Consider the following 24,545-nt stretch of genomic DNA (forward strand, 5'->3'; position numbering starts at 1 on the left):
TTGATTGATTGATATTGATTGTATTGTATGTACATTATATAGGAGATGTAAAGTGGAGATGGAGTGGTGGAGTAGGTGAAGTGGAGGTGGTAGTGGTGTAGTGGGTTAGGTTTAGTGGAGTAGGTTTAACAGCTAGCAGGTTGTTGACGAGCTCTGAAGTAGACCATTAGTTTTCTCTTTGGAAGGCAGATTTTCTTTGATAACAGGGAAGTTAACATAGGCATTCTTCCATTTGCATAAAATGGCACTACTAGAAAAATCATTTTGTGCTACTATATAATTTGCGACCACTTAATTAACAGTCGCAAATAACCAAGTCATTCCTTATTTTTAATTTTTCTTTTTTTTTTTAAATAACCAAGTTACCTAGTTCTAGAAAAATTAAAACAGTTGTTCTCTCTCTCTCTCTCTCTCTCACGCGTTACAGACCTGCATAGCTCTGCTCTCTCGCTCTTCCGCTCGCCATTGTCATTTGAAGATCTCCATCGGTATGAATCGCTCTCTCAATCTCACTCTCTCTCTCTGTCTCTCAATTTCCCTTCCAATCTCTATCTATCAATCTCTGTCTCTCTCGGTCTCTCGTTTTCTCGAGTTCTCAAGCTTGTAATGTACCTGTCAATTTGAAGAATTTTCAGGTGATTTCATTGCAAATTAGGTGATTTCATCGGTGTTTTGTGAGAATAGAAGTAAATTTGCAATCCTCAACCTCCTCTATCGCCTCTGCTTCTCTCTATCTGACTTAGGAAATCTAGGTGTTCAATTATTTGCAATTCTTTCTTTTCTCATCTGAAATGTTTCTATCTATTTTCAATCTCTATCTCGATCTGAGAACTTGTTCAGCTCCTTATGCGATCAGATTGATCATAAACTTTTGTTTTTATCGAGTGAGACTTGAATCTCAGTTTGTTTACTGTCAAAATGTAATAAAATGAGAGCAAAAAACGTCTTTTTATTGTTTTTTTTTCATTTTTCAGAGCCAAAACAATACTATAACCAGATTTAGAAATTATTTTTCATTTTCTGTTCTTTTTCCATTTACTTCAGGAATACTGAATAAAATCGACAATTTTCCCATTCTTCTATCAATGCTATAGCTATATAGATACACAATATATATATATATATATATATACACACTTTAATGCACACCAGATGCTGTATGTAACGTCCCCAGCCAGAGTGATATTGTCCGCTTTAGGCCGGGTTATTGCCGAAGCATCACCTCGGCTCCTCACGGTTTTGTTTTCCCCTGGAAAAGGCCTCACTCTGGGGAGGGAGGTTCGTAGGCTTATAAGGCACTACCTCCCCTCCAACCTAATCGATGTGGGATTCGCCTTAAGGAGCAGTACGCCAGGGCGCTGTAGGAACCCACATTTTATGTTCTCATCATGTTCATGAGCATCTATATGATTATGACTTGTTAAGTTTGCATGTGTATGTTGTGATTTGTTTCGCTTGAGCTAATGTGATCCATGCCTTGTTTTGAAGCCTTGTGATTTGTCTAAGTGTAGTGTACTTGTCTCGTTCTTTCCTTGATGTGAAACTTAGGTCACGCCCTGCCTGAGTTATACTAGCCGATGTTATTCCAAGCCGAGGTCATCCCTAGTCTAGTAGTAGTATCTTGGAACCCCTTGTTGACCTCCGTTCTCGCCTTGACACATTAGCCGAGATGTTACCTTGCACCCAAGCGATCTCGCCCTGGAGTGGTACGACCTAGGCCGAGGTGTGGCGCATCTAGGCCAACATGTGGCACAGCTTAGTCAAGTGTTGTCCTTCCTAGCCGAGGTCATTGTCACCTTAATTGCCAAAGTCCTTTGTTAGCCGATGTCACCCCTTGCCGGAGTGCCATTCCGCGTAGCTTGTTAAGATACGCCTTGTTGTTAGCCGATGTCATTGTCCCGTCAGAGAGCCCATACCGCTTTACTTGTTGAACACCCTTCCACCATGCTTTGTCTGGTCTGTCAGCCACCTTTTCAGGAAGAACCCAACCAGTCGCCGCCACGTGTCTCAGCAGAGGGTTAACCCCAGAACCGGGTAAAGAAAACTATCATTTGGTATCATAAACTTGCCTTGTAGAGAGAGAAGCTCTAGGAGGAAGAAGGAGTTTTAGAGTGAGGAAGTAGATCTTCGAGCTTGATTCCTAGAGATCGGACCGTTAGATCCGTGTTCTAAGGTTAGATTCTTGATCTGCTCATGATATTCTCTATGTTCATGTTATTGCATTGCATGATCGGATATGATTTGTAAGCCATGCATCGTTTTGAAGTTCGATTTTAGAAAGAGGAAATGACATTCATGTGTTCTTCAAGAAAGTCTTGTTTTGATCCGAAAGCTTGCATAAAGAATCATGTTTTTGTGTTTATTTCCGCAAGAATTCCAAGTACGGGTACCCAGGTCCATGTTTTCAAACTCATAGCACGAAAACCCCAGATTTGTGATGACAGATTATGATTGAACATTCATGTTTTTCATGTTTTCACACTCATGTTCTTCATGTTCATCAGCAGAGGGAAACCCAGAGTTTCCCGACCTCTTTTCCTTGCATGTGGCCCTCGGGAACACACCTCGGCGAGGAGGTGTGGAACCTCGGCCTGGACCTGGTTGGTGCCCAGCATGTTTTCCGAAACCATTTGTGTACATACGAAACTCGTTGAAGGTGCATTCAATAGGCTTTGCCCTGTGTTTGTAGGACTTGGGCTTGTCTCGACCCCGACGTGTGAAGAAACTATGTGAGTGGTATTTTTAATAAAGCTATGTTACACTTGCTTTCATAAAATCTCGTCTTGCCTTGTTTTGAAAAGTGCTTGATCTAGCATGAATGACTATCCCTACTTGTATATTAAACACTATCTTGTTTTGATGACATTTCTGGAAAGTCCTTAGCTGCAGGGGACTATAATGCAACTGCACTCTTGTCTTGAAAGTCCTTAGTTGCAGGGGACTATAATGCAACTGCACTCTTGTCTTGAAAGTCCTTAGCTGCAGGGGACTATAATGCAACTGCACTCTTGTCTTGAAAGTCCTTAGCTGCAGGGGACTATAATGCAACTGCACTCTTGTCTTGAAAGTCCTTAGCTGCAGGGGACTATAATGCAACTGCACTCTTGTCTTGAAAGTCCTTAGCTGCAGGGGACTATAATGCAACTGCACTCTTGTCTTGGAATTGTCATCACCCCCTTGTATTAAGTAGATGTAATAACATCCAAAGAACTTGAAAGGCCGGCAATGAACTTGATTTCCCTCTTGATTGTAAAGTATGCTATGTATTGTTTTGAAAGAAATCTTGGATATCAATCATGCAAAAACCTTTATTTCTAATATCATTCACTGAGTATCCAAGCTCACCCTCTCTATATATATGTAGGTGATGAACAAGAAGGCATTGAGGCCTAGACGTGATGCCGATGTGTTTTTGGGTGCATAGCCGACATGTTTTGGATTGGCATTTTTGTACCATCTTGAAGATCATGCTTCTTGGCTTATTTTTCATTTATACTTGTATATGTCGGCTTGAGAAGCCTTTTGGTCAAGATGTGTTTTGTATCTCATTTCATTATTGTATTTAAGTTGTAAGACTTTGTAAAGATGTATGTCATTTCATTGGACTTAAGCACGGCTCTCATGGACTATTTAGATTCTGTATATGTATATGTATTACTTCCGCACTTGTAAGCCCCATATTTTATACTCTGATTGTATGTGATTTTGTAAGTCGGCCTTCGGTAATCTCGGATTACTGGCCATCACGGCACCAAACTACTAGGGGCGGTTTGGGGGCGTGACAGAATGGTATCAGAGCACAAGATCCTTATAGTACGTTAATCACCCACCTTGAGTCCTAAAGAGCATTGGATTTTCCTTAGAATGATGTTAGGATTGCATCATATTGCTTGCTACTTGACTACGTGTGCATCATTTCGGCATAGACATTTGTTACTTGTATACGTATTACCTGTTCAGTTATTTTAAAGTCTCATCTTACATCCTCCTAGCACCATGAGGAGAGGTAGACCTCCAGTTGGCCGAGATCGTTCAGAAGATAGATTGGAGAGATTGGAAAGGTTAGTCGAAGGCTTGGTTCGTGAGCAGAGACAACCTAGGCAACAGGATACTGGTACGACTTCCACGCAGGCTGAGCAGACGAATGGCCGTTATGCAGCTCCACCCCCTCCAGTGCCACAAGTGCCTCTACCACAGGCTTTGTATGGGAACGACACGATAACCCTAATCAGAGAGTTCAAGAAAATGAAACCGCCGAGATTTCAAGGAGGTATAGAACCAATGAAAGCCGAGGCATGGGTTTTAGAGATGGAGAAGTTGTTTGAGATCTTCCCCAGTACAGACGCCTAGAAGGTATCTCTGGCAGCATTCACATTAGACGACGATGCTCGTAGGTGGTGGATGATGGTCCGAGAAAGCAATCCGGGTTTGACTTGGGCAAAATTTTTGGAGTTGTTCTACAACAAGCATTTCCCCCTCAGCGTCCGAGACCGAAAGACCACGGAGTTTCAGAATTTGATGCAAGAGAACAAGACAGTCGCAGAGTACGATCGTGCCTTTACTGAACTGGCGAGATATGCGCCTCATATGGTTGACGACGAATACCGAAAGGCGAGGAAGTTCGAAAGTGGGTTACGTGGACCGATACAAGATCGGGTCAATATGCTCAACATGCCGACATACGCCGGAGTACTGGACAAGGCCATCCTGGCTGAAGCTAATTTAAACCGATACCAGAGTTCAAGTGAGGGTCAGAGGAAGAGACAGAATTATGATAATCACCGAGTTCCGTTCAATGCCAAGAAGAGAATGAGCACAGACAGTTCCAGCAACTCAAATTAGGAGGGTAACGCCAAGCCGGTGTGCGCGAGTTGTGGAAAGCTACATTTCGGGGTTTGTCGTTGGGCAACAGGAGCTTGCTATGAGTGCGGCGAGATAGGTCATCGTGTGAAGGACTGCCCGAAGGCAGGGACTGACAATGGAAAGAGGAATGGAAGCACCTCGGGCTCTGCACAGGACAACAACGTCGGCAGAATACAGGCGAGGCAAGGCAGAGTTTTTGCATTGGTACTCGGAGACGCCCAGAATGCCAAGACGGTAGTGTCAGGTACCCTTCCAATTTGTTCTCAAGATGCATACGTATTGATTGATTCGGGTTCTACGCATTCATTTGTGTCCAATATATTCGCCGAGAAATTGAGTAGAGAATTAGAACCCCTTGATTATGTATTATCTGTGTCTACTCCATCTGGGAGAAATATGATTGTTACATCCATTTATAGGGCGTGTAATGTTATGATTGAGAGTGTAGAATTGTTAGTTGATTTGATGCCATTAAGCATGACTCACTTCGATGTTATATTGGGAATGGATTGGTTAGTGGCGAATCATGCATCCATTAATTGTGTTACTAAGAGTGTCACGTTGAAGACCCCAAGCCAAGCCGAGGCCATTTTTCAAGGTAAAGGGGTAGTACCCCCACCTTACTTAATCTCATCTATGAAAGCCTACAAGTTGATCCAAAAAGGATGTCAGGGTTATCTGTGCAGTATACTAAGTGATTTGAATGGAATTGTTGAGTTAGCCGACCTACCCGTTGTTAAGGAATTCTCCGACGTCTTTCCAACCGAGTTGCCTGGCCACCTTGTCGATAGGGAAATAGAGTTTACTGTGGACATCCTGTCAGGAACACAACCCATCTCCAAAACACCCTACAGAATGGCCCCAGCCGAACTTAGAGAACTGAAATCACAATTACAAGAATTGTTGGACAAAGGATTTGTTAGGCCGAGCACTTCACCGTGGGGAGCACCCGTTCTATTTGTTAAGAAAAAGGATGGCACACTTCGTCTTTGCATTGACTACAGAGAACTTAATAAGGTGACCATTAAGAACAAGTACCCATTGCCTAGAATCGACGATTTGCTTGATCAACTACGAGGAGCACGAGTCTTTTCCAAGATTGACCTTAGGTCAGGCTACCACCAGTTGAAGGTTAAAGCCGAGGACATTGAGAAAACTGCTTTTCGGACAAGATATGGCCACTACGAATTTTTGGTAATGCCCTTCGGAGTAACCAATGCCCCAGCAGCATTCATGGACTTGATGAACAGGGTCTTTAAGCCGTACCTAGATGAGTTTGTCATTATTTTTATCGACGACATATTGATCTATTCCGGGAGTACGAGCGAGCACGAGAATCATCTGAGACTTGCCCTGCAGACCTTGAGAGATAAGAAGTTGTACGCCAAGTTAAGTAAATGCGAGTTTTGGCTTTCCAGCATTTCGTTTCTAAGGCATGTGATTAATGAGGACGGTATATCAGTTGACCCCAGTAAGATTGAAGCCATTGTGAATTGGCCAACGCCGACCAACGTGTCCGAGGTTCGTAGTTTTCTGGGTTTGGCAGGTTATTACAGGAAGTTTGTGAAGGATTTCTCGAGGATTGCAGTGCCTTTGACACAACTAACTAAGAAGGGAGCAGCTTATGAATGGACCAATGAAAGAGAATCAGCCTTCCAGGAGCTGAAGGCGAGGTTAGTTACAGCACCAGTTCTAGTACTACCATCGGCTAATGAGGAATTTCAGATTTACAGTGATGCTTCACATAAGGGTTTGGGTTGCGTGTTAATGCAAGAAGGTAAAGTCATAGCATACGCGTCTCGTCAGTTGAAGCCCAATGAAAAGAATTATCCTACCCATGATCTGGAGCTAGCTGCCGTGGTTTTTGCTTTGAAGATATGGCGCCATTACTTGTATGGAACATCTTGCCAAGTTTTCACCGACCACAAGAGTCTGAAGTACCTGTTCACTCAGAAAGAGTTAAATATGAGGCAGAGAAGATGGCTCGAGCTACTGAAGGATTATGACATACAGATTCAGTATCACCCAGGTAAGGCAAATTCCGTAGCCGACGCATTGAGCAGGAAGTTAGTTGGAAGTTTGGCGTGCCTGACAGCGGTTTCGGTGGAACCGACCATCATTGAGGAAGTGAAGACCAGACAGAGGGAGGATAAATTCCTCAAGAAGGTAATTGATGAATTCGTCACCAAGCCGAGGCCGGGATACACCATGGAGAATCAAGTGCTTAAGTTTGAAGGGAGATTGTGTGTAGCCGACGTACCAGAGTTAAAAAGGAAGATTTTGCAAGAGGCCCATAGTTCCAAGCTTGCCATTCATCTAGGGAGCACCAAGATGTATCAGGACATAAAGCGGACCTTTTGGTGGCTAAACATGAAAAGAGAGATAGCCGAGTTTGTATTTCAGTGTCTGTGTTGCCAGCAAGTGAAGGCAGAACACCAGAGACCGGCAGGACTTCTTCAACCCTTGTCAATTCCTGAGTGGAAATGGGAGCACATCTCCATGGATTTCGTAGTGGGCTTGCCGAGGACGCAGAGAGGTATGGATTCCATTTGGGTTATAGTCGACAGGTTTACTAAGTCAGCTCACTTTTTGCCTGTCAAGACTACATTCAATGCCGACCGACTTGCCGAATTGTACATGAATGAGATCGTTAGGCTTCATGGTATGCCGATGTCCATTGTGTCAGACCGAGATCCGAAGTTCGTTTCTAGATTTTGGCAGAGTCTACAAGGAGCCTTGGGGACAGAGTTGAGATTTAGCACAGCCTTTCACCCCCAGACCGACGGGCAGACAGAAAGAACGATTCAGACACTCGAAGACATGCTCAGACTGTGCGTGTTGGATTTCCAGGGAAGTTGGGAATCGCATTTGCCATTAGTAGAGTTCGCGTACAACAACAGTTATCAAGCCAGCATAGGCATGGCGCCGTATGAAGCTTTGTATGGAAGGGAGTGCAGATCGCCGATATGTTGGACTGAAGTAGGAGACAAAGCTCTAATTGGCCCCGAGTTGGTTCAGGTGACAACTGAAAAGATCAAACTCATTCAGCAGAGGATTAAAACTGCACAGAGTCGACAGAAGTGTTATGCCGACCAAAGAAGGAGGGAGTTAGAATTTGAAATTGGGGATCATGTGTTTTTGAAGGTCTCGCCGATGACAGGAGTTTCGAGATTTGGGAAGAAGGGTAAACTTGCACCCCGATATATTGGGCCGTTTGAAATTCTTGAGAAAGTTAACACCGTTGCTTACAGACTCGCTTTGCCGCCAGATTTGAGCCAAGTCCACAGCGTGTTCCATGTTTCAATGCTGAGGAAATATATCCGAGACCCACTGCATGTAATAGATTACTCCGGGGTTGTAGTTAATGAAGACTTGGGCTACGAAGAGAAGCCGATGAGAATTACCGACAGACAAGTGAGACAATTGAGAAACAAGTCGATATCAATGGTGAAAATCGAATGGGAGAAGCATTATGGCGAGGAGGCCACATGGGAAAAGGAAGAGAAGATGAAAATCCGTTACCCGGAGTTATTCGTAGGACAAGGTAACTTAAGTTTGGGGACCAAACTTCTTTAAGGAGGGTAGACTGTAGCAACCCACATTTTATGTTCTCATCATGTTCATGAGCATCTGTATGATTATGACTTGTTAAGTTTGCATGTGTATGTTGTGATTTGTTTCACTTGAGCTAATGTGATCCATGCCTTGTTTTGAAGCCTTGTGATTTGTCTAAGTGTAGTGTACTTGTCTCGTTCTTTCCTTGATGTGAAACTTAGGTCACGCCCTGCCTGAGTTATACTAGCCGATGTTATTCCAAGCCGAGGTCATCCCTAGTCTAGTAGTAGTATCTTGGAACCCCTTGTTGACCTCCGTTCTCGCCTTGACACATTAGCCGAGATGTTACCTTGCACCCAAGCGATCTCGCCCTGGAGTGGTACGACCTAGGCCGAGGTGTGGCGCATCTAGGCCAACATGTGGCACAGCTTAGTCAAGTGTTGTCCTTCCTAGCCGAGGTCATTGTCACCTTAATTGCCAAAGTCCTTTGTTAGCCGATGTCACCCCTTGCCAGAGTGCCATTCCGCGTAGCTTGTTAAGATATGCCTTGTTGTTAGCCGATGTCATTGTCCCGTCAGAGAGCCCATACCGCTTTACTTGTTGAACACCCTTCCACCATGCTTTGTCTGGTCTGTCAGCTACCTTTTCAGGAAGAACCCAACCAGTCGCCGCCACGTGTCTCAGCAGAGGGTTAACCCCAGAACCGGGTAAAGAAAACTATCATTTGGTATCATAAACTTGCCTTGTAGAGAGAGAAGCTCTAGGAGGAAGAAGGAGTTTTAGAGTGAGGAAGTAGATCTTCGAGCTTGATTCCTAGAGATCGGACCGTTAGATCCGTGTTCTAAGGTTAGATTCTTGATCTGCTCATGATATTCTCTATGTTCATGTTATTGCATTGCATGATCGGATATGATTTGTAAGCCATGCATCGTTTTGAAGTTCGATTTTAGAAAGAGGAAATGACATTCATGTGTTCTTCAAGAAAGTCTTGTTTTGATCCGAAAGCTTGCATAAAGAATCATGTTTTTGTGTTTATTTCCGCAAGAATTCCAAGTACGGGTACCCAGGTCCATGTTTTCAAACTCATAGCACGAAAACCCCAGATTTGTGATGACAGATTATGATTGAACATTCATGTTTTTCATGTTTTCACACTCATGTTCTTCATGTTCATCAGCAGAGGGAAACCCAGAGTTTCCCGACCTCTTTTCCTTGCATGTGGCCCTCGGGAACACACCTCGGCGAGGAGGTGTGGAACCTCGGCCTGGACCTGGTTGGTGCCCAGCATGTTTTCCGAAACCATTTGTGTACATACGAAACTCGTTGAAGGTGCATTCAATAGGCTTTGCCCTGTGTTTGTAGGACTTGGGCTTGTCTCGACCCCGACGTGTGAAGAAACTATGTGAGTGGTATTTTTAATAAAGCTATGTTACACTTGCTTTCATAAAATCTCGTCTTGCCTTGTTTTGAAAAGTGCTTGATCTAGCATGAATGACTATCCCTACTTGTATATTAAACACTATCTTGTTTTGATGACATTTCTGGAAAGTCCTTAACTGCAGGGGACTATAATGCAACTACACTCTTGTCTTGAAAGTCCTTAGTTGCAGGGGACTATAATGCAACTGCACTCTTGTCTTGAAAGTCCTTAGCTGCAGGGGACTATAATGCAACTGCACTCTTGTCTTGAAAGTCCTTAGCTGCAGGGGACTATAATGCAACTGCACTCTTGTCTTGAAAGTCCTTAGCTGCAGGGGACTATAATGCAACTGCACTCTTGTCTTGGAATTGTCATCACCCCTTGTATTAAGTAGATGTAATAACATCCAAAGAACTTGAAAGGCCGGCAATGAACTTGATTTCCCTCTTGATTGTAAAGTATGCTATGTATTGTTTTGAAAGAAATCTTGGATATCAATCATGCAAAAACCTTTATTTCTAATATCATTCACTGAGTATCCGAGCTCACCCTCTCTATATATATGTAGGTGATGAACAAGAAGGCATTGAGGCCTAGACGTGATGCCGATGTGTTTTTGGGTGCATAGCCGACATGTTTTGGATTGGCATTTTTGTACCATCTTGAAGATCATGCTTCTTGGCTTATTTTTCATTTGTACTTGTATATGTCGGCTTGAGAAGCCTTTTGGTCAAGATGTGTTTTGTATCTCATTTCATTATTGTATTTAAGTTGTAAGACTTTGTAAAGATGTATGTCATTTCATTGGACTTAAGCACGGCTCTCATGGACTATTTAGATTCTGTATATGTATATGTATTACTTCCGCACTTGTAAGCCCCATATTTTATACTCTGATTGTGTGTGATTTTGTAAGTCGGCCTTCGGTAATCTCGGATTACTGGCCATCACGGCACCAAACTACTAGGGGCGGTTTGGGGGCGTGACACTGTAATTGTTTAAAAAGCTTCATTCACTGTTTCCATGTTCTAACTTGAACATCTGCATTCTGTTATGTCCAAATTATGGCTTTTTTTTTTTCTTCTTTTTTTTGTCCCTAAATATGATGGTTGTGCTGAAGAAAAATGATTTTTTTAAGGCTTTTTATTTTCATTTATAGAAGGGATGAAGAAAAATAGTAGATAAGGAAGCAATTCAATTAGTTTTTCTTCTGCGATTCATAGCCACGTGGCATTTCTGACAAGTGTCTCTGCTTCCTAGGTCATCCTAGTTTCTATTAGACCATCCTTGCACATGTTGAAACTTGAAAATTTCAGGAATTGACCTTTGCTTTGTATATTTTTATTTTTTCCTTTAAATTATTTGTGTGCATGGTACTCTATTTTTATTATCTTATAATTATTTCCTCATTTGACATCTTGGGGATGTATTTATAATGGTAGATTATTAGTAAGATGTATTTGATAAGTGTGCCTCAATTTTGTGTGATTCTTAAAGAAAGTTTCTTAGATGTTTCAAAATAAAAATTTCAGGTTGTTTCTGCATGCAATAACTTAAATGAATGCTTTAGATGTAATGACAAATTAATGCTTTTGTGAGAGTTAGGTGTTGCATCAAGGATTTTGCTTCATCTTGTGTTCACATGCAATATTGTGAACAGGGCCATTTTTGGTCTGAAGTCTGCAAACTGATTTAGATATACCTATTTTTTATTTTATTATTTGTCTCCTAAATGAATCAATTAAATGACAGCTTTATCTTAAAAAATTAATTTCTATTTGCTAATGATCTGTTGTCTGTTTGCAAGTTTCATGGTTGTGTAATTTAGAAACATAATATAGTACTAAACAAGACTTCTAAAGGCAATGTATGTCAATTATTTTGCAGACCCGTTTCATTGAGATCTTAGATATGACACATGGGAGCTCAAGAAGCAATATGCACATTCTTAATATAGCAACAAGGTATGTCCCTCAGTTTAATGACTTTGTGTTACATCCTAATTGGTGTAGGCATCACCTCAGCATTTTTGTGCCTTCCCTTCCTACCCTTGACCTGCATTGATACCTTAGTGTCACCTGACATTGATGACATTACTAAGGCCTAGTTTGGGAAGATTGAAAAAAGACAAAAAGTAAAAAAGTGACTATCCTATTTAAGTCACATCATCTTATTTAAGTCACATCACCTCTCTAATACATCACTTCAAACCCAACCCAAACTCAACCCATATTTCATAAAAGTCAAAAAGTGCACTTATTTAGTCTTCTCAAACTAGGCCTAAAACACGTGTGCTTAGGCCATATGAGGGGAGTTGTAGCTACCCATCAGTGTGGCTTTAGGGATACATGGACAACTGGGCACTTGAGGCCTGGTCAATCATATATTTCTCGAATTGATTTAGTCTCTAATGACTATGATTGGACATGTGAGTTATGACAAATGAAGTTTCTGGCCAGTCCCACAGTCTTGTTAGTCCTTGTGAAGGACATTGTGTGTGTCAGTATCTACAAAATTTGATGTTCCATGCCTAATGATATGGGAAATAAATATGATTGAAAATCAATAGTTGTATGTCAATAATATACAAAATGGAGAGTCAAGTTTTAGATGTTTACATTTATTAAAGCAGATCAACAACACATTTGAGCTATAATTTTGTGCACGTAGAAGGTGCTAGCGTGAGGAAGGTCAAAAAAGACATCACTAGAGTAACTTTTTATTCCATCATTGTATGATATTACTTTAGGTGTTGTCAAGGCTACCATTATTGGAATGATTCTTTAGGAAAACTTGTGCTGCCTGTTGTTATTCTTTGGGCTTCCATCATGTATCTTTTTCTGTATTTAGTTTCTATCCTTCCAGTTGTCCAGAAACAACACCAACTTCTTGTGACTTTGCTCCTATGTAATGCATGTGCTATGGAGATTAGTGAATGGAATTTATGTTTCTAGTAAATATATGAAACATTATGAGCTGTTAGATAGATATAATGTGGATAGTTTTGGAAAATAAAGGAGCATTAGTTACATATGTTGATGTAATTAAATATATATGTATATGTGAGTTGTAACTATTGTTTAGACAGAGGAGAAACATGTGAATTTCTAATAGTAATAGGTTTACATAAAAAAATCAATACCAAGCCCTTACCTTTTTGTAGTTCTGATCTGTGAGTACGGAAATTTGATATCAATATTACATTGGATTAGGACCATAAATCCTGTTTAAGGCTGATTAGTTATAGCAGTTCATCCTGTAGCAGAACACTGGGACACTATTTTGTTGCATGTGGGAGCTAACCTTTCTAATGTGACTAGTGCTGAAAGGCATACTCAAATGGAGTTGATAAGTTCGTATATCCTTGCTTGTTGCTGCCTAAGGAGCCCGTATTGTAGCCAAAAACCTCGAAGTTCTCATAAGCATTGTACATTAACGTCCTAGTGGTGCTGGTTCGAATCACGGAAACAACCTCTATAAAATAGCGGTTAGGTTATGTACATTTTGCCCTCCCCAGAACCCGCTTTACTGGGAGCCTCATCACTGGGTCAACCTCTTTTGTGTTAAATATGTTGGTAAATTAGCTTTGATGGAGGAGAAAGAATTTACGTATCTGTTGTCCATGAGTTGCTATAATTTATTCCTTGTAAGAATGCTCCTTTGTTATAAGACAATTATCCAAAGCTGAAGAAATTCCTAAATTGTTGGATTGGTGATTTGTTTTATATGGATGGTAGTTATTCTCAACCTCATGATTTATTAGTGCTATCTATGGAATACACTTGTGCTGTGCAGTCAATACTAATCACTCCAAGTGCTGCCATGTACTTCTGCCATGTACTTTTGTACCTTATTTACTAGCAGTGTTATGGGACCTTGGAGAGTCTCAATCATAGGATCAAGTTTAATAAGAGTGCCCCTTTATTGGCTCCATATGCAACATACTAATGGTCAAGTTCTGGCACTTATTTTTGCGTTGAAAATTTGAACACAATTGTCAATTTGTGACTTATTGGTTCTTATTTTTCAATATTTAAAATGACATGACACAAACTCAAAATCATTGGATTTCATACATTGACTAGTTTTTCCCCCCCACCCTTTGTGGTCGTGTTCTTTCTAGAATCCTAGATTGTGATACTTTTTGCACATTCTTCACTCCTCTAGGTGGTTTTCTTATCGGGAGAACTCTTGTTGTTCTTGTGACTATGACACTAGGGACATCAATGGCCGCTCATCAAGGAACAGTAGCTATGGCTGCTCATCAGATATGCTTACAAGTATGGTTGGCTGTATCTCTCCTTACAGATGCACTGGCAGCATCTGGTCAGGTACAGAATTCTGTTTGTAAAGAAATTTTCTTAAATTGTTATGCGCTCTCTCAATACACACTTACAATCTTTGGACTATCATTTTCCCAGTAAAAGTCATATTATCTGATTTGGGATGGAACTTTACTTGTTGATGCTGATTCCACTCAATACTGTTAGAACATGATCTATGGTTTATATATTCTATTTGTCTTATTATTTGTGATGTTCATGTGATTTTGATATTATCTATCATTTTTTTACTGTCCCATTTAAAGATATTCCTGTCACCTAGTTTTACTTGCCATAAATTTTGGAATTATACAAAATTCTTAGTCTCACTTCAGCATGAGGTCTGTAATCTCCTAATCACTGTCATTTTGCTTTTAGCCATATAGCAATAAACCATATGGGTTTGGGGCCAACTTGAGAGAGCAGCTGGCTTTAATGGGCCTGTTTTTGGAACAACTTCGGTGATCTAAACCGTTCACTTTTTAGAACTTACTAAGTAAATCACAATGATCGAATATCGATAGTTATATGTTTTAATCACATTTATCTTAAAAAAAAAATACACAACAAATATAATTTCAAAATAGTATTGAATTTTTTTTATACAAATGTGATTCAAGACATATCGATACCGATTTTCGATCATCTTATGTTTTGTATGAATATTCTAACAAATCTTAAAAGGTAAAAGATTTGAATTATCAAAGTCGGCCCCAAAATTAATCCATCAAACCTAATTGTTCTCTCAAATTGGGTTTGGTGCTATTATTTTTAGCAGAATCTTATTTGCTATTATTTTCACACTACTAGAAATATAACTTTTTACATTTATTTTTTTGCAGTTGACTGTTTAGCGGTTGCAAAAAATCACTTTTTACATAAAAAATAAAATAAAAAAATCACCCAATCGTGTTGTTAACTAAAACTTGACCTATCTCCCCTTTCACTCTTATTTCCCAAATCTGTCTCCAACGGTGGTGTATGAACTCTCTCTCAAAATCTCTCTCGCTCAACTCTCTTTTTTGACTCTCCACTCTCTCTCGCTTGAATCTCACTGTCCACAGTCAAAGCTTTTCGTATGTATTGCCATTCTCACACTCTTCGGAGCTTCCAACGCAAATTAATCAACCACAACACATTGCTCTGTATCTCTTCTTCATAAATATCGTTTCTTTATCTGTTAGAATATAATATGTAAAGTGTTTAATAATTATGTTTTCTTCTTTCGGCTCTTTTGGCCCCTTTGTAACACTCTCCCCTCTATAAAAGGAGAGGTACCTTCACATTATATACACAACATTCAATACAACATTTCAATACACAATTCTTTCTCTTTCTTTATACATAAAACTAATATGGTATCAGAGCTATAGGTTAAAGATCTTGGTGTTCTTCGCCTTCCGGCGGGCGGCAACCTTGCCTTGACCGCCCGCCGGATCTCAACCAATTCAACAGGTCCAATTCCTCCAACCACCCTCCATTTCTGCTGCCACCAGTGCGCCACTGTCATCTCCTCCTCCTCACTCACCTCGGTTGCTCCATCTTCTCATCTACTACCAGCAACACTCCGACCACCACCAATAATCACTGCAACAGCAGCCGCAGAAGCACCGCATCTGCCACCGTGAACATCCTCATCAGCTCAATCATCAACCCCAAGCCTCTCCTATCACTGTTGTTCCAACAAGCTTTGATAATCACTGCCACACAGCCTGATACACAGACCATGCATCACACATACAGCTTTCTCTCACACACACCAACACACATGGGCTAAGACCAGGCCTTTCTCTCCTTTTCTTGAGCAATTCTCTCTCTTTCTTTTTTTTTGTTTGCTGTACTAATACTAATCAGTGGCCTCCTGATCACACTATCAAACTCAAGAAAACCAAAAAAAAAAATCTCTCTCTCTATACCATAAAACATGAACTACTCACCACCCTTCCCAGACCTAGTTCCTCCAAAACCACCAAACACATCATGCCCTCCTCCAACTACATCAAATCATCACCTCTCCTCTCCGAACCCACCTCCTCCGACAACCGGCTCGTCGGAAAATCCTCTCCGGCCGCCTCCTTCAGCCGCTGTGTCGGTCTCTCCACTCTAGTCCGATCCCTCTTCAGACAGATCAGTGCATATTGTGTATCAAATTAGGGGGGCTGGTTCTCTTCCCACATCACACACGGCACACACACAACACATGCACACCATTGACAACTCTCACACAGACACACACTGAGCTCCTTCCACACCACGGTCCACACCCATACCCACACACTCTCTCTATATCTCACTCTCAGTCCTCCCTAGTCATGCGAGGCTGATCAAATTGTTTTGTTTGACCTACACACTCATACCCACGGCACATGCATCCACAGGCACACACGGCAGCAAGACACCCAGACACATGCATACAGCCATGCACGGGTTCTCTCTCTCTCTCTCTCTCTCTCTCTTTACTCAAGGACACCCACCACTTTGACCACTTTCCAACCCATCATCCACCACCTTTTGCACATACCCATACCTTTTTTTTATTTTATTTTTAAACCAATCTTCTCTTTCTTTCTTTTTTTGCTTTTCTTATGTGGTGCTTCGATTCCATGAAATCAAACTGTTGAATTTCTTTTTCCCCAGTCTCTCTCTCTCTCTGGTCCCTTTCTCTCCACTAGACCCACTTTCATCATATCCATGATTCCCCTTACTTTAAAACCAACCCTCTCTCTACACAGACAAAAGTAGAATTCATCTCATGATTCCCACTTCAGAAACCATTATTCATCACTTTTGTCCCCTCATCCACATCCACTTGTATATTATTTTATTATACATATATTTTATTATTTTAATATTTTACAATATATTAGTGTCATATCTCCACCCAAATCACTGAGCCATACTTCCGTAGGCACTCCTCCTCATTCCACTCCTAATATATATATTTTATCACAAAATACAAAAAAAAAAAAAAAAAAAAAAAAAAAAACAACAACAACAACAACAAAAACCTTCTACCATTTTTTTTTTTTTTTTTTTTGAGCTGTTTTACTCCACTTTATTAATCCCTTTGTTTCAACTTCAAATAGGTTTCTATCTTCACACCTATTTGAGTTTGAGGCATTGATTCCGGTCAGCTTCTACATCGGTCCGGCATGACCCCATAAACTGTCCCGCCATTGATTCCGGTCAGCTTCTACAACGGTCCGGCATGACCCCGTAAACTGTCCCGACATTGATTCCGGTCAGCTTCTACATCGGTCCGGCATGACCCCATAAACTGTCCCGACATTGATTCCGGTCAGCTTCTACAACGGTCCAGCATGACCTCGTAAATTGTCCAGACATTATCTGCTACAACGGTCTGACACGACCATACAGTGTCTCCTATCCTATTTTATTTTCCTGTTTTGTTACTCTCTCCAAACTCAAGTTGGTTGGTTCCTATCCTCCTTGAGTTTGAGGGGGGCTGTTAGAATATAATATGTAAAGTGTTTAATAATTATGTTTTCTTCTTTCGGCTCTTTTGGCCCCTTTGTAACACTCTCCCCTCTATAAAAGGAGAGGTACCTTCACATTATATACACAACATTCAATACAACATTTCAATACACAATTCTTTCTCTTTCTTTATACATAAAACTAATATTATCTTTGTAGCGATCTTCTTCTTCTTCATCTCTCTCTCTCTCTCTCTCTCTCTCTCTCTCTCTCTCTTCAATCGCCAGAGTTTCCATGGCTGCTTATTCTGCTGCCGGATCGGCCTTCGTCACCTTCAAATTCGCCGAAATTTCTGCTCATTCTGGCAATTTGAAACTCTCTAATTTCCGACATTGCTCTCCGATTTCAAGCTGAGTTGGATCTAATTTCCGACATTGCTCTCCCATGGGAAATTTCTCATCAGTCAACAACTCTTCTGATCCCATGGCTTCCAGAAGGACTCCAAGCCGGAATCCGATAAAGTTGGCAACAATGTCTACAATTCCAATGTTTGTCTCCTCCGAAGAATTTGTTACCCTTGAGTTGGGCTTCTAGTGTTTTCAGGAGCTCACAGGCTTCTTCCGTGGTCTTCGCTTGTTCATTGTCTTTGCTCCACCAAGCCTTCCATAGTGCAGGCAAGTACTCATAGTGTAGAAGTCAGTATCTTTGAAGAGCAAATGCATGAACAACTGTGTGTGGTATATATTCAAATGCATGAAAAAAGAAAAGAGAAAGTAGAGTGTGTTATATATTCGAACTTTATATTCCACATCTAGAATAACTCTGATCCATAAATTTCAAATTTTGAGTATTTTTTTTTTGAGTACCCGTATAGTACCGACATTGATTTGTCTGTCTTCTAAATTTAGTTTGTGCACGTAACATTATCATAATCCTAGTAAAGCAGCCCTCAAATTGTTTGAGATCACACCAGAGTGAGCATACCTTCTCATCAATGTACTCCAGAATCACAACCAACTGGCAAATAGGCTTCCCATTGTGCAACAACACTGGAATCTTTTTGTGAACAAGGATAGTACTTAAGAAGAAGAGGACTCTTGTTAGTTATATCTTCTTCAATGACTTCATATTCGACACCTTCCATTTTCAGAGCATTCTCAACTCTGCAAACAAAGGGCTTCCCCAAACACCAAACAACTTGACTTGTTCTGCCATTTCAACACTTGTTATTTAGAGCTCTTACTCTCAAGAGTGTGTTTGTATGTGTTTGAAACTTTGAAGTTGATTATGCGTCTGGATTTGATGAGTTCTTATAAAGGAATTTTGCTATTAGTTACTTAGCCAGCAAGATTATATGTCTATTTTGATGACTCCATTTACTATTTTAATCAAATACGTAGTTGGTAATTCGAAACCTCTGGTAGCCTTGGCAGAGGATATAAAATGATGGAAAAATGGGATAGTTAAAGACTCATTTCTGGTTTTTCATGTCCATTTATTATATTGATCAAATATGTTGTTGGTGATTGGAAACCTCCAGTAGTCTCAGCAGAGGATATAAAAATATGAAAAAATGGGAAAGAGTCAATGAATCTCATTTCTGGTTTATGGACCCATTTCAGTCCATTTTATGAAATCCACAAGAAATTTAACAAAAGTACTTCTATTTACTCGCAACACAAAACACAAGAACGAGTAATACATAGAAAAGAAGACCGGTCTGCAGTTCGAAACTGCATATTTTTATTTTGCAGCATAGATAATTATAAAAAAAAAAACTAATTAGTTGGTTGGCTTGGCTTGTAAGTAACTTTGGCAAAGGCAAGTAGTTTTTCTCTGGGAGGCAGACATTCTTTGATGACATTGCAATTGTCATACTCATCGATGCATTTGCGGAGTCTGGGAAATTTCTCTTCTGTCAACAACTCTACACCCATTGCTTCCTGAATCACTCCTACCCAATATCCAAACAAGTTTGCGACAATGTCTACCAGACCGACGTTGTCTCCTCGAAAAAACTTGTTATCATTCAGTTGGGCTTCCAATGTTTTCAGGAGCTCACTTGCTTCTTCAATGGCCTTATCGTCTTTGGTAAAAAAAGCCTTCTTTATTGCAGGCAAGCACTATAATACACAGACCAAAGTATAAAATTAGAAAAATCCAATGCACCATATGAATTCAATCTAATGAAAGTATTAAAGTGTGATACAACTTCATCAAATCACATCCGCATGTAACATTTTGGGATTATTATAAGAGGCCAAAATATGACCACATAGACAGGACAAGGCAAAATTTGAAAAATAGCTGGTGCGTTGTGTCAATTAAGTCCAATTAATAATATTCATTAAGAAATTAGATAGAAATCAATGGCCAACTCATCATTCATTTTGAAGAGATGAATGGATCACTGTGCCTTCGATTTTTATCTAATTTGTAAAGGTGCATTATAAGGTAAAATTGATGCAGTTAGAACTTAGCATTGTAACGACTAAAGACATACTACAGAGACTATGAGGTTTCGCATGTAACATTTTTGTTTTTCAGAAAAAAGATATAATAACATACCTTCTCATCTATGAAGTTGGCCCAGAAACGCCCTATGGCTCTCTCATGAGGATCTTCAGGGAAGATCGGAGTGCCTTTCCAGGTCTCATCAATGTACTCAAGAATGACAAGTGACTCACAAATGGGCTTTCCATTGTGTAAGAGCACTGGAATCTTCTTGTGAATGGGGTTGCACTTGAGAAGAAGAGGACTCTTGTTTTGGAGATCTTCTTGGATGAATTCGTATTGGACGCCCTTCAATTTCAGGGCTGTCTCAATTCTGCAATTAAAAGGACTTGCCCAATGTCCCAACAACTTCACTTGTTCAGCCATTTTAGAAATTCTTAGCTCTTTTAAGTTTGAGGTTGGTTTTTTATTCATGGACTTGGTGGCTTCTTATAGAGGAGCCATACTAGGAGTTTCTTGGCCACCAAGATTATATGTATTTACTTGACAAGTATTCAATTGGTGGGTGCAACTTTGGTCAAATGATGTTTATGTGAATTCCAATGTGGTTTTCGCAGCAAGCAACTGGAAGGAGATTCAATGACGTTATCCAACACCTCATGAATTCTTGATGGTCAAGAATACAAGAGGCTATGCCTATGATTACTTTCTCAAAACAACTGATTTATTCAGTGAACAATAAAATTCAAGAACAGTTAACTTATATTCCTGCTCAATATTAATTGATTAATAAAATGCTATTTAATTGATTTGGGCTAAGTTTTTCAATGTAACATGAATATGTTCATAGTCTCGAGAAATTGTCGGGGCAGAGTTTCTGTAATAGAAGATGAAGAAAGACATATTGCTTGAAGTTGCATTACAATGTCTCTTTCCTTGAAACAATATCCATCCCCTCGAATTTTGTTATTCATATAACCGACTTCATTTGATAAGACTTAAGACTTAGTTTGGTTTGGTTTGGTTTGCAGTATTTAACAACTAACTTGTCTCCAGGATACAATGAAACTCAAGAGAGAACCCTTGTTTGTCTGATTCTGTGAATCTGGTGTGCACTCGGTAACAGGCCCAATTTTGGGAATATAGGACTTCAAGATCAAGACACAAGGATGACTGTAAGGTGGTTAGAACTAATAAACCTAGACAATGGCTTGGAAATGGGTTTATGGCTTTTTTTAGGCTAAAATCTACACACCAAAATAAAAAAAAAAAAGAAAAAAAAAAAGAGAAACAAAAACAAAAAACAAAAAACAAAATAGGCTAAATCAGCCAATAAGACACAATGTCACATCAAACTCATAATCATTTAATTTTTTCTCTTAGAAATATTACATCTAACTATAAAAAAATCGAACTATCTTTTTAAATATAAAAATTTTAACTTACTAAAATAGTCAAAAATTAAAATAGTCTACTAAAACAATAAATTTTCCAAACGAGCCCAATTTAACCACACTTATGTGAGTTTTTGGCCTTTTTCTATTTTTTTTTTTTGTTTTTTTTTTTTTTGGTATTTTTAGTTGCATGGATTTATAGGCGAATTTGTCATGGTTTGTTAATGATGGTGCAGATGGGAAATCTTGTTGACTATAATTGCAGAATGAAATAAGGCAAACCTTTTAGGACTGCCCTGTCATTGTTTAGTACTCTCTGTTTGAGTCCTATAAAATTTATGATTTTACTTGTTGATATATTTATGTTAAGTCAATTTTAAATTTAAATGTTTTTAGTGTCTAAATCCCCAACAGTCGCTGGGGATGTTGTAGATCAGCCTGTCCTTAAAAACATATCACCTTTATTTGAAATGAAGCAGAAGTAACACAAGACTCCTAATACATAGTAACAACAGCTACCTTAATAACCTCAACTCAACAACATAGGACCCAACACAAAACACAGAAAGACTAGTCTGCAGTTTGACAATGCAAAGATTTATTTTCAGATATGATCAACAAACTACTCATATTTAGGACCGCTAGCGGGTTGTTGGCGAGCTCTGAAGAAGGCCAAAAGTTTCTCTTTGGGAGGCAGATTTTCTTTGATAACTCGGCAGTTCACATAGGCATGCTTCCATTTGCATAAGATGGGAAATTTCTCGTCTGTCAACAAATCTGTTGATCCCGCGGCTTCTAGAAGGACTTCAACCCAGAATCCGATGAAGTTAGCAACAATGTCTACAAGTCCAATGTTATCTCCTCCAAAGAACTTGTTACCCTTGAGTTGGGCTTCTAGTGTTTTCAGGAGCTCACATGCTTCTTCCATGGCCTTCTCTTGTTCCTCATCTTTGCTCCAACAAGCCTTCCATAGTGCAGGCAAGCACTAAAAAACACTCACAAAGTGTAAAAGTAAGTATCTTTGAAGAGCAAATCCAAGAAACTGTGTTATACACAAAATTAATGCACAAAAAAGTGCACAGAATAGAGACACTTGAGATCAATAAAATGAGAAATTTATTCTAAATGCACAAAATCGTACACAATTTCCTCACATAAGGTGAGACCTATTAATTGTGTAAGTCTCATTCAATGTAAGAGGGTTGTGTCGGATATTATCATTGGATTCGGCGTATTCAGAAGAACCGATAAAATGTCTCAAATTGAAACTATTGAGCCATGGGCTTCACCTATGGTAGAGTATTATTCAAGTGCTAAGATTTGGGATATATCACTATTGCATATGTGAGAAGTCAACGAATCAAACTTAACTGGAACTATAGTTGATTTAAAGTACATCCCCAATCGGGGTTTTAATAGTTCATATAGTCAGAGCAATAATATTGCGCGCACAAAATAAATGTGTAATATAAATTTATTCTGAAAATTGTTTTGTACGATGAAAAAAGAAATGTCAAGATATACCAACACCAACATACCTTCTCATCGATGAACTTAGCCCAAAAACGTGCCATGGCTCTGTCATAAGGATCTGCAGGCAAGATGGGAGTGCCTTTCCAGGTCTCATCAATGTACTCAATAATCACAACCGACTCACAAATCGGCTTTCCATTGTGCAACAGCACTGGAATCTTCTTGTGAACAGGGTTGTATTTAAGAAGAAGAGGACTCTTGTTAGTTAGATCTTCTTCAATGAATTCGTATTCGACGCCTTTCATTTTCAGGGCAATCTCAACTCTGCGAACACAAGGGCTTCCCCAAGCACCAAACAACTTCACTTGTTCTGCCATTTCAAGACTTGTTACTTAGACCTCTTACTCTCAACAATGTGTATGGTGTTTGAAACTTTGAAGTTGATTTTGTGTATGGACTTCATGAGTTCTTATATACTAGGAGTTACTTAGCCACCAAGATTATATATTTCGATTTTTTATTATTATAAATGTCAATGTTTGATTATTTCATTTACTACTATTCAAATATGCAGTTGGTGGTTGGTTGGTAACTTCTAGGCTGGGCATGATGTAAAATATGGAAAAATGGGAAAGATTCAAAGGATCTCTCATTTCTGATTTTTAAATCCATCTCAATGCATTTCTATCATATTATTGATATGGTTGGAAATTGGTCATCTCGATGCATTTCTATCATATTATTGATATGGTTGGAAATTGGTCGGGTTTACAATCCATATTCGATTGGGTCGTTAATGGTGGCATAACCCAAGACTATAAGAAAAGATCCGGTCAAAATGAACTTTGATTAACTTATCCTGAGGATAAGATCTCGTTTGAAAACATATTATTTTAGTAACTTTTTAGCTAAAATATGAGATAAAAAACTCTAGATTGTTTGAAATGATTTTTTAATTTTTTCCGAAAATATGTGCAAAAAAGTAAAGACAAAAGGGAATCTTTAATTTTTTTGTATAAGTTATAAACTTTTTGATTTTTTTAGTAACTTTTTGACTTTTAGGCTAAAATTGTTGCATGCCAAACAAGGCCTAAGTGTGATTAACTCACTACTTAATCAAAGTGAACTTGGATTAATTTATCCTGGAAAAAAGTGTGATTAACCCACTGTCTCATCTCTTAAAGAGATAGGCCCTGCTTGGTAGAGCTGTGAGAAAGTGCTTATAGCTTATGCCTTAACAGCTTATAGCTTATAACTATGAATATAAGCTGATTTCTGACTTATAAATTAAGCATCTCCTGTCTCACTCAAAGAATAAGTTGATTTCTGACTTACAAAAAGCTATAAGTTGCATTGTTAAGCTAAACCAAACACATCAAAATAGCTTAAATTAAGCTGAAAACTGAAATAAGCAATTTTTAAGCTGCACCAAACAGACACATAGAGTTGTGGGTGGTTATAACTCTCCCACATAATATACCTAATATTTTTGAGAGAGTAAGATTTTAGCTGTATAGATAATCAGTCTCTCTCTCTCTCTCTCTCTCCTATACTTTCTATTCTTTCTCTCTCAATAAAAACACAGAATAACCTTTGTACTGTGAATAGTATGGGTAGTTCTCTAAT

General features: G+C 39.4%; 2 protein-coding genes and 1 long non-coding RNA gene across 3 annotated transcripts; 1 reads left to right on the forward strand and 2 right to left on the reverse strand.

The window, feature by feature from the left end:
- Positions 1-165: 165 nt before the first annotated feature.
- Positions 166-18,946, forward strand: LOC145822353 (uncharacterized). The gene is made up of 4 exons (XR_014363486.1): positions 166-488; positions 11,726-11,802; positions 14,057-14,169; positions 18,604-18,946. It is a non-coding gene; the product is annotated as an uncharacterized LOC145822353 (long non-coding RNA).
- Positions 18,947-19,172: 226 nt separating this feature from the next.
- On the reverse strand, positions 19,173-21,332 carry LOC114280507 (putative glutathione S-transferase). The gene is made up of 2 exons (XM_028222886.2): positions 20,167-21,332; positions 19,173-19,721 (listed from the first exon to the last, which is right to left on the reverse strand). Exons 1-2 carry the CDS (start codon positions 20,524-20,526, stop codon positions 19,377-19,379), a joined length of 705 nt encoding a protein of 234 aa, XP_028078687.1. The 5' UTR covers positions 20,527-21,332; the 3' UTR covers positions 19,173-19,376.
- Positions 21,333-21,887: 555 nt separating this feature from the next.
- Positions 21,888-23,410, reverse strand: LOC114280508 (putative glutathione S-transferase). Its single transcript, XM_028222887.2, has 2 exons — positions 22,985-23,410; positions 21,888-22,431 (listed from the first exon to the last, which is right to left on the reverse strand). The coding sequence occupies exons 1-2, from the start codon at positions 23,294-23,296 to the stop codon at positions 22,069-22,071; spliced, it is 675 nt and encodes a 224-aa protein (XP_028078688.1). The 5' UTR covers positions 23,297-23,410; the 3' UTR covers positions 21,888-22,068.
- Positions 23,411-24,545: the final 1,135 nt, after the last annotated feature.

The sequence above is a fragment of the Camellia sinensis genome, chromosome 3 (assembly GCF_055761805.1).
Source record: "Camellia sinensis isolate YWXY chromosome 3, ASM5576180v1, whole genome shotgun sequence".
In the NCBI taxonomy this organism is placed as follows: Eukaryota; Viridiplantae; Streptophyta; class Magnoliopsida; order Ericales; family Theaceae; genus Camellia; species Camellia sinensis.

Excerpts from the sequence above, each read along its gene's own strand:
- LOC114280507 (XM_028222886.2), bottom strand. The coding sequence starts at position 20,526 with ATGAATAAAAAACCAACCTCAAACTTAAAAGAGCTAAGAATTTCTAAA. Across the intron at positions 19,722-20,166 it reads CCAACTTCATAGATGAGAAG|TGCTTGCCTGCAATAAAGAA; the intron begins GTATGTTATTAT and ends TGTGTATTATAG.
- LOC114280508 (XM_028222887.2), bottom strand. The coding sequence starts at position 23,296 with ATGGCAGAACAAGTGAAGTTGTTTGGTGCTTGGGGAAGCCCTTGTGTT. Across the intron at positions 22,432-22,984 it reads CTAAGTTCATCGATGAGAAG|TGCTTGCCTGCACTATGGAA; the intron begins GTATGTTGGTGT and ends AGTGTTTTTTAG.